A 13521-nucleotide genomic window follows, 5' to 3' on the forward strand; every position below is an offset into this window, starting at 1 on the left:
GACAGCTACATCATCTGCAAACCTTAACTCTGTTAATGTTTCACTATACGTTTCTTACACCATTATCAAACTCGTTTTGTCTGAATACTTCTTGCAAAGTTGCTATAAACAGTTTAAAATAATTTAACCACCTTTATCAAGATGTATTTTTCCGTTATTTCTGTGTATATCTTTTAAAATTTCGATGTACATTAGATTAACAATTATTGTTGCTACAATATTTAATATTGCGTTATGTTCTACAGTGTAAAATGCGTTTCCACAATTTATAAAACCCATATATCGAGTTAAGTTGTATTTATTTGATTTTTCTATTATTTCGTTAGTTGCACAAGCTGGGGTACCGGTACCCGGGACGTAAGCTATGTAAATTTATGATTAATGAAAGGTTATCATAAGACAAGTTTTCCTTTATATGTAAATTTTAAAAGCAACCCAAAACACCCACAAAAACAGCAACACACAAAATGTAAAACCGTAAATTTGAATTATCTCCTCATCGACCCAACAAACCTTCATGCCAAATTTGGTGAAGATCCATCAACAGGGGCGAAGTAATGGTAAAAAACAAAGAGCAAAAACATTCGTAAAAACTGCAAAGTGCAAAATTAAAAATTTATATGTATTTTCCCATGGGCATAGTGAATCTCCATACCAATTTTTGTGAAGATCCATCAACACCCAACACCTTGCGAAGTATTAATTGGACATACAAACGACAGTACTATTATGTTTATACAGATACCGCCAGTGCATTAGATGCGCATGTGACGCATTCATGGCGTTACATATGCACCCTGAAAATGGAGGAAAATAAAATTTCCGTGATAGGAAACGGAGGCGAAACGGAAAAATCGTGATCACTACTGCAAATCTATATGCACACAGAATAAAAATTTCGCGAAGTTTGGAGTTATACATCGCATAATAAAAACGTTTTTTTCCAGTATCACTCAAGCAAGTGTTCCATTATAGTATGATATAAATTATACGCTGTTGAGAAATTTTTCTTAAAGCCTCCTTGTTCTCTTGGTTGGTGTACGTCCAAAATTCATTTCAATCTATTTTATAGTACTCTTGTGAATTGTTTACATAAGTGAGATAATATACTTATTGTACAGTGATTCTTTATATCTTGCTTGTCTCCCTTATTACATAAAATAATGATCTTGGCCTCTTTCCATTTCTTTGCTATTTTTTAATTTCAGTATTTTATTAAACAATTTTGTTATTTGCCTTAATGTTTCAGTTTCAACTTCGTTTCCTGGAGCTTCTCTACTCTTCATCCAAGTTGATACGTTATCCACTTCCAAGATTAAATCTTTTAGGTACTTCTGTTTTATTGGCTTTGTTGTTCACAAAATTAAATTCTGTTCCTTTTCATCTTTAATTCACGATGTATATAAATCTCTGAAAAATCTGTATGTATTTCAACTATTTCTGTTCTATAATGGGTGTTGATTCCTTCTTTGCTTTATATTAAGCATATTTTCCTGTTTATGATATTTCTATTAATACTCTTAGGTCCTCTACCAGCTCCAAACATCTTTTCAATCTTTTTTCCCTTCCTTACTCTCTTTGTTAACTCAGCATATTTGTCTATTGTATGGGCTTTCTCTATATTAGTCATAATATTTTCTCCTGTTATCCATTTTCCACTTGACCTGTTTATTTTTTCTGTTTCTTCGATTAAAACCGAATTTAGTTTTCCACAAATGTTACTTAGATTTTGGTCTTCCTCCAACACTAAAAATCTGTTTATTAACTCAAAATCTCTATTTTACAGTTAGATAATTAATATTGATCTTCATAGGTTTTTTTCTGTGTATAGTTTTAAGTCTTGTCAATCTCTTATTTATCTTACTTCTTGTTCTCACTATTCTGCGATCACCTCCTATATTTGCCTTGGTTGTGTCTTCACAATTTTCAACGATTGACTTTTTGATCAAAATCGATTTGTTTTTTCGTACTTCCATTTGAGATGTATAATGTCCAATATCTCCCTTTTTGCGTTTCGTATTACTATCTGTTCTTTTTTTGCAACCTCGATAAGTCTTTCTCTTTTGTTGTTTCTTTGACCTATGCCATATTTTCGTATGTTTTGAAACGGTTCGTTGTTTCCTTTAATTCTCATGTTGGCATTAAAATCACTTATGACAACTTTGTACTTTACTTTGTTTCATCTCAGTACCTTTTCAACGTCATCATAGAATTTCTATTTCTCATCATCATCACAGTCAGGTGTTTGGACATAAACTTGGATTACTGTCATTGCTTTCTTTTTGCCAGTATTTATGTCTAGGGCTATCACTTTGTTCAACTGTGTATGAAAGTTGTAATACAATATTCACTTTTAAATGGATGGCAAAAGCTACACCTTTCGCTTGTGAATCTTGTTTTGTCATATATCCATATTTCTTTCGTCTCTTCGAGGAATTATCCAATTCTTGTAGTCGCACTTAGACCAAAGATGATGTCCTATTTCATTTCTTTAATCTCTTCCAGTAATCTTTCAAGGTTATAATCGTAAGTACAATTACGTATGTCAGACTTCCGAGTTCCTTTATCAGTTTGTGATCTTCCCATTAGATTTAAACCAGAAACATTATGAAACGGAATCAGCTTTCTTCAAGTTGAAGAATGCTACACTCGGTTTTGAGCAGTACGGCCTATGTTTGCTTCACTTTCCATATTCCGATGGAATTTTAGCCCTTCACTAACATGCAGGCCAAGAGTATCATTAGTGGATTCTTTTGTTGTTGTTGTTGTTGTTGTTGTTGTTTTTTTTTTTATATATTGATACCATCTCGCGGTATTTCGCTAACTGAAACAGATACAGCCAACCATTGACCAAAATAATTATTCGACCCGTCAGTACACTAATTTTAACTGTAGATAACGTAACTTACCAAAGCGTTCCGAGATAGCATCCATCATTTCCCTCGTACAGTGCCCTAACTAGTTACTGATAGTCAGAGCCAGCCGAGCCCAAAACTCGCGATCTGGGCAGGCTCAGTACTCCCTGAATAAGTGCTACCTGCTACTGTTTATCAACGAATAATTGGTTTGACCGTCTCATTAGACCGCTCTGACAGCTAAAAAGGTCAGCATGTTAGGTAATGGGATCCGAACTCGCGACCCATACATTGAGAATTTATCGCCCTTACAAGACAAATGAGGCTACAAAAGTACCTAATCTTGGGACATGTAATGACATGCATAACAGCGATCAAGTATTATAGCTTCAGTCACAGATTTCCAGGTTTTTCACTTTAAGAAATCCGTCAATAATACATACAAGTAATTAATTCACGGTTAACAATAATTTTAACTGTTCGTCTTTTAATGAATCAAAAGTATAATGTTTATACTAACACTTCTGATGTAACTTCACACCAATATCCTGTTGAAAAACAAAAAATACTGATCTGAATTTTAAGATATAGTGAAGAGGTTGTTTAAGCCTTTTAAGAGCCGATACATTTGCAGTTACATAATCGTATTTCATTTTTAATGATTTTTTCTTGTGAATAGACGGAGGAATCAATGCTTGCGCCTATTAGGGCTAATTTATCCTTACGTTTTCTTAAAAAACAATAGTTTGAAAAATATTACGTTGCCTTTAAATTACCTTATATAACCTGTATATAACCGATTCTAAAGCATGAGCAAAAATCTGCTTTACCTTTCTTAGATACCGAGGTAAATTAAACTGGCGTATATCATAAAGACTTTTCCATGGATATGTGCTCATTTTGACAGTTTTCTTCCTATAAGTAACATGCATGTAAAACTGTGTTAACAAGATTTGCAACTAATTATCCTTTGGTATATGAATAATTACGTCATGCATAGCTATACATATATAACGAAACGTTAAATTAAATTATATTAATGAAAGCAAAATCGGTAAAATATTCAAGAAAGTGGCTATCTCGCTCTATCAATGTACAAGTTCAAGACATCCTTCGTGAAGAGGTTATTAACAAGTAGAAAGGCTGAATATTGGTCAAACACTACATGCATGTTTTGAAAATAAAACATTTTGTCATTATCACACTCGCAACTTTGTGATAAAGATTATGATGAACAGCAACTAGTCATTTAAAAAGATTCTAGCTGGTAATTACTGGGGAGAAGCCAAACTTAGATCACAATTCAACGCTTACGATTCCTCCAATTTTCTACTTTGTTATAATTTTTTCGCTTATATTTAACTGCTTACAGATATTGTTAGCTTGTAGGCTACAATTCAATTAAAATTCGCTTCAAGTAATCGTATCTGCAACATCAATTACAAATTATATCGCGCCCAGTAGGATCAATTCTTGAGGAAAATATGACGACAGGAAGCACAACCACGTTCGATCCTTTTACAGTATTTACTTACCTCTACTAGAATTCAATATTTTAAAAAGCTTGAAAGTCTACTATTCAAATTCTCAACAGATACTCGAGGGTTATCTGCGCTAGTTGTTCATACTTTACGTGACAGACTAGAGGGTTTGGTTTGAATTTCACGCAAAGCTACAGGAGAGCTATCTGCGCTAGCCGTCCCTAATTCTGTAGTGTAAGACTAGAGGAAAAGCAGCGAGTCATCACCACCCACCGCCAACTCTCGGGCTACTCTTACCAACGAATAGTGGAACTAACAGTCACATTATAACCACCCCACGGCTGAAAGGGCGAGCATGTTTGATGTAACGGGGATTCGAGCCCAGACTAATGGGAAAACGCCTAGACTGTATTACTTTTCGTCCATTTCATACTACCGAAAAATAATTTTTCAACTACATAATTTGAAGCTTCACCAGTTCATTACGTAAGAGAAATAAAACTGGTAATTTGTTTTTAGTTCCACACCTATTCGTGAAATTTTGTCTTAGTTTTTAATATGGTCAAATATCAAATTCACAGTTTATTTACTTCCTTTGCTATAATTATTCCTTTCTTGAGTATCTGAAAAATAAAAACGTTTGAGGAACATAAGTTGACTCTGTGGTACAGTAATGAACTTCGAAACAGGTAAGCCTATTCAAATCCGTAAGGTACGATTCAGTAAACGATTACCTTACTTTAAGTTGTGGGTGTGTTATAACAGTGGTGGCCAATCTTGACAGAAGTTGTTGCTAACTAGCTGCATTCCTTCTGGATTGTACTTCAAAATCAGGGTTTGGCTTGACTTGAGCACAATGCTGCAAAATGTGTTATCGCTATTTTGACTACTACGGATATCGAAATATAATTTTTGGCAATTTGAACTACTGGGGTTAGGGAGAAGGGACTCAAAATTGGTTGGTTAATTTAATATAGTGTTTTATGGCACAAATCAACTAGGCTAACTGCTCCAGACATAAAATTAAGAACAGCAGTAAACAGCTTTAGTATCTACCATAAATACAAAGTTATATAGATGGTTTGGTTTGATTTTCGCGCAAAGCCACCCAAGGTTATCTGCGCTAGCCGTCCCTCATTTAGCAGTGAAATATTAGAGTAAGGCAGATAGTCATCATCACCCACCGACAACTCTTGCGCTACTCTTTTTACCAACGAATTGTGGGAATGACCGTCACATTATATCACCCCCACGGCTGAAAGGGCGAGCATGTTTAGTAAGACAGGGAACAAAGATACGAGAGGATCACATTTGAGAGTAGTTAGTACTTGTTCATATGATGAACAAAAATAATAAATCTTGAGAAGGAAAAATATGTATAATTTATAATATGTTTACTATTTAATAACGCCAAATTAAATTGTACAAAGTCTATATATATATATTTCTACTAGTTTTATGTCTGCAGTTAAGATACAGAATGATCGATTTAAAAAATAAAAGCAGGTTGACATCCAAGTTTCTCTAACAATTGCAGTATTTTTGTCCTTACTTGTTTTTCACCAACAGCTTTAAGAACTCGTCTTCATTAGAGTTTGTGGTACGTAAAACTTAGTATCTCTTATCCTTTTGGACAGATGGCAATTTTATGTTTATAAACTTTTAGCCTTTCCCCATATTTACGCGCGTATACTTAATATGCAAAAAGTTCTAAAATGTAGTTAGCTTGTTGGTACCATAATTATATTAGGCCTGCATAATTATATTCAGATCTAGAAGCCAGTTCCGATATAAAAAAAGTTAAATATATTTTGAGTCTGTTGTGCGGTTATGATACGAAACAGTTTCACACAAAAAAATGAAGGGATCGTTACTAAACGTTATTACACAACATTTAATAAACTTTAATATATGAATTATTAAAATAATAAACGAAATATCTATAACTTAAGTGAATTTTTGCAATGAATGAAACTAAAATTTAAAAAATAAGCCATCGATAGGCCAAAGCAGGTTGTCTCATAATGGGTCTAATCTAGTCATCAATAAAATACTGTACAACGACAAGCAAAGGCCTTTTGGCGTTTCTAACCTAACTGCTTGTACTGGGAAATGAGGCTATATTTGTATACTTTTGCGGCAAGGAGTGCACGCTAATAAGCACATTATATCAATAATCACGTGACAGTATTGCCTGAACTAACTGCTTTTGGTCCCGTCTGACAAGTATGCACACTGATTGGTTGAATTGAGAGAAAGAAAAACAAAATGGCGCGAAATTAGTAATGTCCTGTACAACTGCAGCACTTCATTCCCGGTTTTGGATTCGATTTTGGATTCAATGAGCTGGAAAATAAATCCTGAATTCCAAAAGTCCAGAAGTGTTGAAGTTTTGAGTTCTATTTAGAACATCCCTATGTACGATTAGAATGAGTGGAAAACTAAGTACCACGAAGAAATTTTCAGTCGCTATGACGACCTTGAGCCCGGAATTTGTCGAGACCCGAGTTATATATTCTCATAGGTCGATTTCTTTTAATACTGGTGAATTCTCCCACATGAGGTGTCATTGTGTGGGGTAGTACAATAACACTATATTTTATAACGAGGTCAACTGTGTAAAGGTTTAGAAATAGATCGGGAGTACCTTATTACTTTTAGAACGAACTTACGACGCAAGAGACCAGTGTGCATTCTTGAAGAGATGACTATGTTGTTAATTATTTTGTGGTAATTCACTCTCTCATTCTTATTCGAATATCCTCATATTCCAGATAAGGTCTCTCGTCATTTCAGGTTAATGTTGTCCACCATTTGATTTGAGTTGCAAGTGAAAAACACATTATTTTTCAATTTTTTACATTATGGTCAGTATCTCTTATTTTATTTCTTAACGTTAGTTAAGTCAGAAATCAGGTTAGACTGTATAACCTTTTCTGAATGTTATCATAGCTGCACAAATTACAAATTTATACCCATGTAACACTGCCTAAAAATACGAGTGTCCACATTCCTAGATTATTATAATTCACGAAAATACAGATTAACAAAAAAGCTTCAAAAACCTAAGCCTACAAAAACAGAAGCATTCTTTATTATTTACGTTTCCAACATGACGGGTTTTATTTTATAACCTGCTTTAAATCACTAAGGTGAGAATCTAAACCTATGATATTTAAAACTAAATTTTGTTATTAAAACAATCATAAAAAACTTGTATGTCTACATCATTGGGTACTTACTCTAAAACCTAATCCAGTTTTTCAGTTTTTATATTTTTGATACTTGATACTGTACGTATCTTATTTTCTCAGCAAGACCAAAAACTCTGCCGAGTTCTTAACATTTGAACAAGTTCATCCTTGTACCTTAACCTATGTTTGTTCGTCATCTACGTGACCTTACAAATCCGAATGTTATCGCACTAAAAGAAAGTCCTTAAAATAACATCCTGTAAGAACATCATCGTATTTCAAGAAGTTTTAAAACCTGAATAACTTCCAGTGGTCATAGAATTTGTATGTTCTGACTGACATGAAAAAATGATCTTGATTTCTACTGAACCTTACAACTGCTAGGTTTTCAGGTCTCTATAGTACCTTAAAACATGTTCTTTACATGTAAAGTGGGGGAAAAAATCGAGAGACTCTCTTACACATTAAAAAGCACTGATACAAAAGAACGTCTTCCCAGACGCTAAACGTTGTTACTGAACATATTTTAAATGTACATTCATTAACTAAATATGGTAAAAAAAAATGTATTAATGTTAAACCGTGAAAAGTAATTTCCCGGTTAGTCTAGACCCTAGAGTAACTCTAGAATAAACTTTGACGTTACGGTTTCATCGCGATAAAATAGCTCGAATCCACCACTGGTAACGGCTACATTCCTGAAACTAAAATAGTTTCAAATATTTACATCAGGTGCCAGAGTGCACTTTGGTGCTTTATTATGCGCATGGGATATGGGATATATACGAGTGAAACATGTTTATAGTTCGATAAATACTGTATATATATAAAATATTTTGCATAATTTAATCAATTTGTTGAGGGATATCATCAGTTAAAAGGATCTACACGGTTTTGGTATAAAAGTAAGAAGGAGAGACGAGAAAGCTAATTTCAATTATTCTTACTTTCGCCCATCTACCTCGAGCAATAGATTTAAATAAAGAAAACCTCCATGGGCTCTCCTTATTTGTTTAACTTGTCCTTCGGCTAATAAAACTGAAATAACAGTAACTGGAAGATATATTCTTATTTCATCACTAGCTACATATTCTTTCTCATAAGCTTTCAAAATAGTTTCTTTGTGATTAGAACAGCAAGTGGAGAGAAGTTTATATCAAATCCTTTCTAAAATAAAAGTTTCAGTAAACTAAAACAAGTAACGTGTTTCTATAGACTAAAGTTGCTGGTTGTAGCGTCTCGTTGAAATGTTACTAATATTTTGTGTTTGTGGTAATTGTAAAAACGTTAAATGCAACTTTGCAGTATGGATGATGGTTTCATTATAAACCTACTTGTATATCTGTGGTATGGTTACAATATTTTATTTCCAAGACCAAAAGTCAATGATATGGTACTAAAATAAAAAAAAAAACTTTCACTGTTCACGATAAATTATCACAATCATTGGATATTTAAATTGTGATAGAATGGTTATTAAGGTGAATAAGTACAAATAAAGAAAAAATGCCATCCCCCAAATGCAAACAAGATGGCACGGATGTCATTCGCAAACCAGTTATTTAAACATAGAGAAACGCCCAAATAAAGTATTTCAAATTAATTAGTTACTAATTACTTGAGTATATAAAATTTTCAATATGACAATAAAGAGGTTTTATCCATCCATTCTGTAGACGTACATAAGAAAAAATATTTAAATATCCGAATCTACATAATATGGGAAGTTCCTTTATAAAGTAAAACTCAAAAAGTTACAATTATTTTATTTGAAAATTAAATCTAAAACAGCCAATTAAGACGTAACTAGATTTCCTAAAAGGATTAATTGAAAACATGATCATTTTTCAACGTTATAAAATATTATTATTCGGTACAAACCCACCTTCAGGGCTAAGTCCAGGATAAGAAGTCAACTTCGCCACATCGATAATTTTGACAGCAAACTGCTGACCAGTAATCCTATGGAGACATCTGCGGACTACACTAAAAGTCCCCCTGTTGGGAAATACAAACATTAGTATAGTAATTTACCAAATTTTTCCCCCATTTAATTTTTCTAGCTGATAGTTTAATAATTAATTTTTTTTTCCTGAATGTCAATCTTCGTTGACAAAGTAATATAAGATTTAGTAATAATTAAATACCATTTTGAATGTAACTTAAGCACAGTCGTTATTTTGAGTTCCAATCTTAAAAAATAACACAAATAAAGAAAAAGTGTTATGGTCCCAGGATTGTGTTTTTATTCATCTAGTCATATAGTAGAGTGTATTTTTGTAAAGTAAAGAAACATTAAATGTCATTTTTATTGTACGAACTAAAGTAATTAACAAATTTATAAGCAAGTAGCGAAGTAATGATCTACTAACAAATTTTAAAAGATACAATGACCTCAAAACAATTAAAGAAACTGAAGTTATCAGTGATTTATTAAACTAACCTTTCTAGCTCAACTAACAAAGTAAATATCTTACTAATAGTCATTAGGCGTATGCTCAAGTCCAACTTCCTAGTATTAAGTAACTAGAAAAATAGAATTATTTTACAAACATCTATAGATTCTACATTCCTTGAAGTTTTTATAACTCAAAGCTAAGATTTTTCTTAGGCATCGTATTTCTAAGGCACTAAACAGAAATACTTAAATCCAAATATATCTTGGTCACAATATCTATATTATGAAGTTAAATAGAGCTTTTACATCAACTAGGAAAATTTTATAGTACATTTTAGGAATTTTCATATATTAGTTTAGAAACGTTTTAATAACTTTAAAAAATCATAACAGATATATGAAAGTGTACGAAACTTATCAACAACAGCACATTGTTAAAAGCCTTCCTAGATGTGCATGGTCTTCAACAATTTTCCAAAAGGTAAAAACGACTATTTTATTAAATTACAAAATTTACTTTCAGCGAAAACCAAAAATCAACAGAAAATGGTCCAGTTTCATGATTATTTCTTGGACTTTATACATATGATAGATACCTCAAAATGTGTTAATTTATGCTAATTGTATTAAAAGTTTCAATATGCAAATGAGAAAGCCACATGATAACTACATTTCGACAAATTGTAAGATGCTGCTGAAAATTTCTTCCTCTTGGGAAGTAGATGCAATAGCCATTCCCAATATAAAATATTCATGCACTCAAATCATAACTATACGTTAAACCTGAAGAAATATAAATTACATAAAATAGATATCTCTGATAGTTAATGGGATTAGAAAACGTGAGGCTTCAGAACCATTCAGAAAGAGACCCGAAACAAGCCGTAACTTAGCTATTGTTAGCTAAGTCCGGAGTCATGTAACAGATAAGAATCCAGAACAAAAAGATCAGTGGCAAAAATCATTCCCATGCCCAAGGCAGTAGTACGTAGCATAAACAAGAAAAATCTCCATCTGGAAAAGCAACAAGTCTTGCACACAAGTTTCTTTCAAAAACATATCGAGGAACGCTATCTAACCAGGGTAAAATGGAATAACTGGTGATACTCGACGAAATGTATGTGTACTTTGATAATTGTAGCAAGTACGAGGGCTGTTAAAAAAAATACGCGGACTGACGTCATAAAACAAAATTTACTTTATTTAGAAGTTACAGGTCTGGGACCCCTTCAAAGTACTCTCCTCCCCAACGCACACACTTATCCCAACGGTGTTTCCACTTGTTGAAACAGTCCTGGTACGCTTCTTTTGTAATGTCCTCCAGCTCCTTCGTCGCATTTGCCTTAATCTCGGGAATCGTCTCAAATCTTTGAAGGGTCTTTTGAGTTTGGGGAACAAGAAAAAATCGCAAGGAGCAAGGTCAGGTGAGTAGGGGGGGGGAAGAACAGTGATCGAGTGTTTGGCCAAAAACTCACGAGTTCTGAGGGCTGAATCTCGCAGCAACGCGGTGCATCTTCAAGTTTTTGGTCAAAATCTCGAAATAAGATCCAACTGATATCCCACACTCTTCAGCAAGCTCCCTGACAGTCAGACGTCGATTTGCTCGCACCAGGGTGTTGATTTTGTCGACGTGTGGGTCGTCAGTTGACGTGGAAGGACGTCCAGGACGCTCATCATCTTCAATGGACTGTCGACCATCCTTAAAACGTTCATGCCACTTGAAACATGCCGTACGATTCATAGCAACATCACCGTAAGCCGTGTTAAGCATAGCAAAAGTTTCAGTCGCAGATTTTCCAAGTTTAACACAAAATTTCACAGCAAGTCGTTGCTCCTTCAGGTCATTCATTCTGAAATCCGCCAAACGAAAAAAATCGCACTTCACTTAAAACCGCGTAGCTAATACACAAATGAAGATATCTGCAATCGAGAAATGGCGTCGTAATCAGCTGATCTGTGCGAACCTAGCGACACCAAGCGGATTTCCCTGGAACCAACTGGAGCCGCGCAATTCAAACAGTCCGCGTATTTTTTGAACAGACCTCGTATTGTGCACTTTGGTATTGCTCAGCAAGTGGGAAAAATAATTACAAAAGTGACATATGGCATATCGTAAAGCTTCATCAAAATAATTTCTGGTCATCAGCAGATACCGCACTAAGGACAATTTAGGAACGAGCTCTTCTTTACTACCAGCATCAATCTTCATCTCTTGCACTACATGGAAATACTACCTTCACATGGAAATAAGGCGAACAGTATAGTGGTATGCCAAAATAAGGCCAAAACAGAAAATACACTGCTGAGCTGGTTTCAAGGTGCTTGATCGTCAAATAAAACAGTCGGTTGTGGCGACGTGAACCATAACGACGAGGTGAGGCTCCACAATCATTTTAAGAGAAGAGTTCTGGATGAACGATTGATTGGTTGGCTGATTTTGTGTTTTATGGCACAAAGCAGCTGGGCTATCTGCGTCAAACATTCGGTAAAAATAAAATGAAAGTAAATTTATTAAATTCATAAAAGGAAATTAAGGTAAAAAAAAGTTAAAAAATAGCATAAAACAAATGTTTACATCTAGTCTACAGTAGTAAAAAAATTACAGTAATACAAGTTGTAAAGGACTCTCTCACTAGCATAACTAAATTATTATAACTCGCCAGGAAGACTAACAGGTAAGAACAAAAAACACCGTCAGTCACCATTCGCCTTTCCAGTTCTGGTTCAGAGTTATATGACGTTATGGCCATTTTCAAAAGTAATAGTTTTAAAAGACTTGTAGCAAAATTTCAATAATAACTCGCCAGGATGACTAACGGGTAGTTCAAACAGCAGCATTAGTCAACTGAAATTGGCCTTTCCAGCCCTAGTTTCGAGTTATTTAATGTTACGGCCATTTTATAATTTCAAGTTGAACTAGATGGGCTGTGCTGTTTAAAAGGGAGCCACATTAAAAAGGTGTAATGTATAAATTAAAAAACTTAAATGACATTAAAAAGAATAATGGCCTTTGAAAAAAATTAAAAACATTTCCAAGGTGGACAGTGTCACCATCACCAATAACACTGTCTAACGTCATGGACAAACCTTGGGACAGAACATGTTTAAAATGGTGCCGTCGTTGAGAGTCGTAACGACGGCAAGACAGTAAAATGTGGCTTATTGTGACCTGAGTGTTACACAGACTACACATTGGTGCATCAGTTCCAGGTAAAATAAAACGATAATATAAACAACTGTGATCAATGTGTAGTTTAGTTAGAACAACTTCCTCTTTCTGATCCTTACGAAACCTAAACGGCCAAAGTCCAATATAGAGTTTTATTTGGAAAAGCTTGTTTTCACGTTGCTCACTTCCAAGTCGACTGCCAGCTGGCAACAAGCCAAGCCGTGAATACAGGACTATAGTCCATGTAAGGAACAAGGACAGCTGTGATAGTGCCAGAGCAGAGAGATTTATCTGTGGTGTCGGCAAGTTCATTCCCGTGAATAAAATACCAATGTGGCCCGGTATTCATAAAAACTGGATAGAAGTAGATGTTAAAGAGAAATGGGACAGTCAGTTTTGAATATCGGCGAAAACAGGGTGCGAA

General features: G+C 34.2%; 1 protein-coding gene across 3 annotated transcripts in view; it reads right to left on the reverse strand.

The window, feature by feature from the left end:
* The window catches only part of LOC143225546 (peripheral plasma membrane protein CASK-like), a 240825-nt gene that overhangs the window by 159700 nt on the left and 67604 nt on the right, over window positions 1-13521 (reverse strand). For all 3 annotated transcript variants that reach the window (XM_076455194.1, XM_076455196.1, XM_076455199.1), the window contains exon 3: window positions 9416-9528. In XM_076455194.1, coding sequence (XP_076311309.1) covers window positions 9416-9528 — 113 coding nt within the window. The remainder of the gene's footprint in view (window positions 1-9415; window positions 9529-13521) is intronic.

Source organism: Tachypleus tridentatus, chromosome 9, assembly GCF_004210375.1.
Source record: "Tachypleus tridentatus isolate NWPU-2018 chromosome 9, ASM421037v1, whole genome shotgun sequence".
Lineage (NCBI taxonomy): Eukaryota > Metazoa > Arthropoda > Merostomata > Xiphosura > Limulidae > Tachypleus > Tachypleus tridentatus.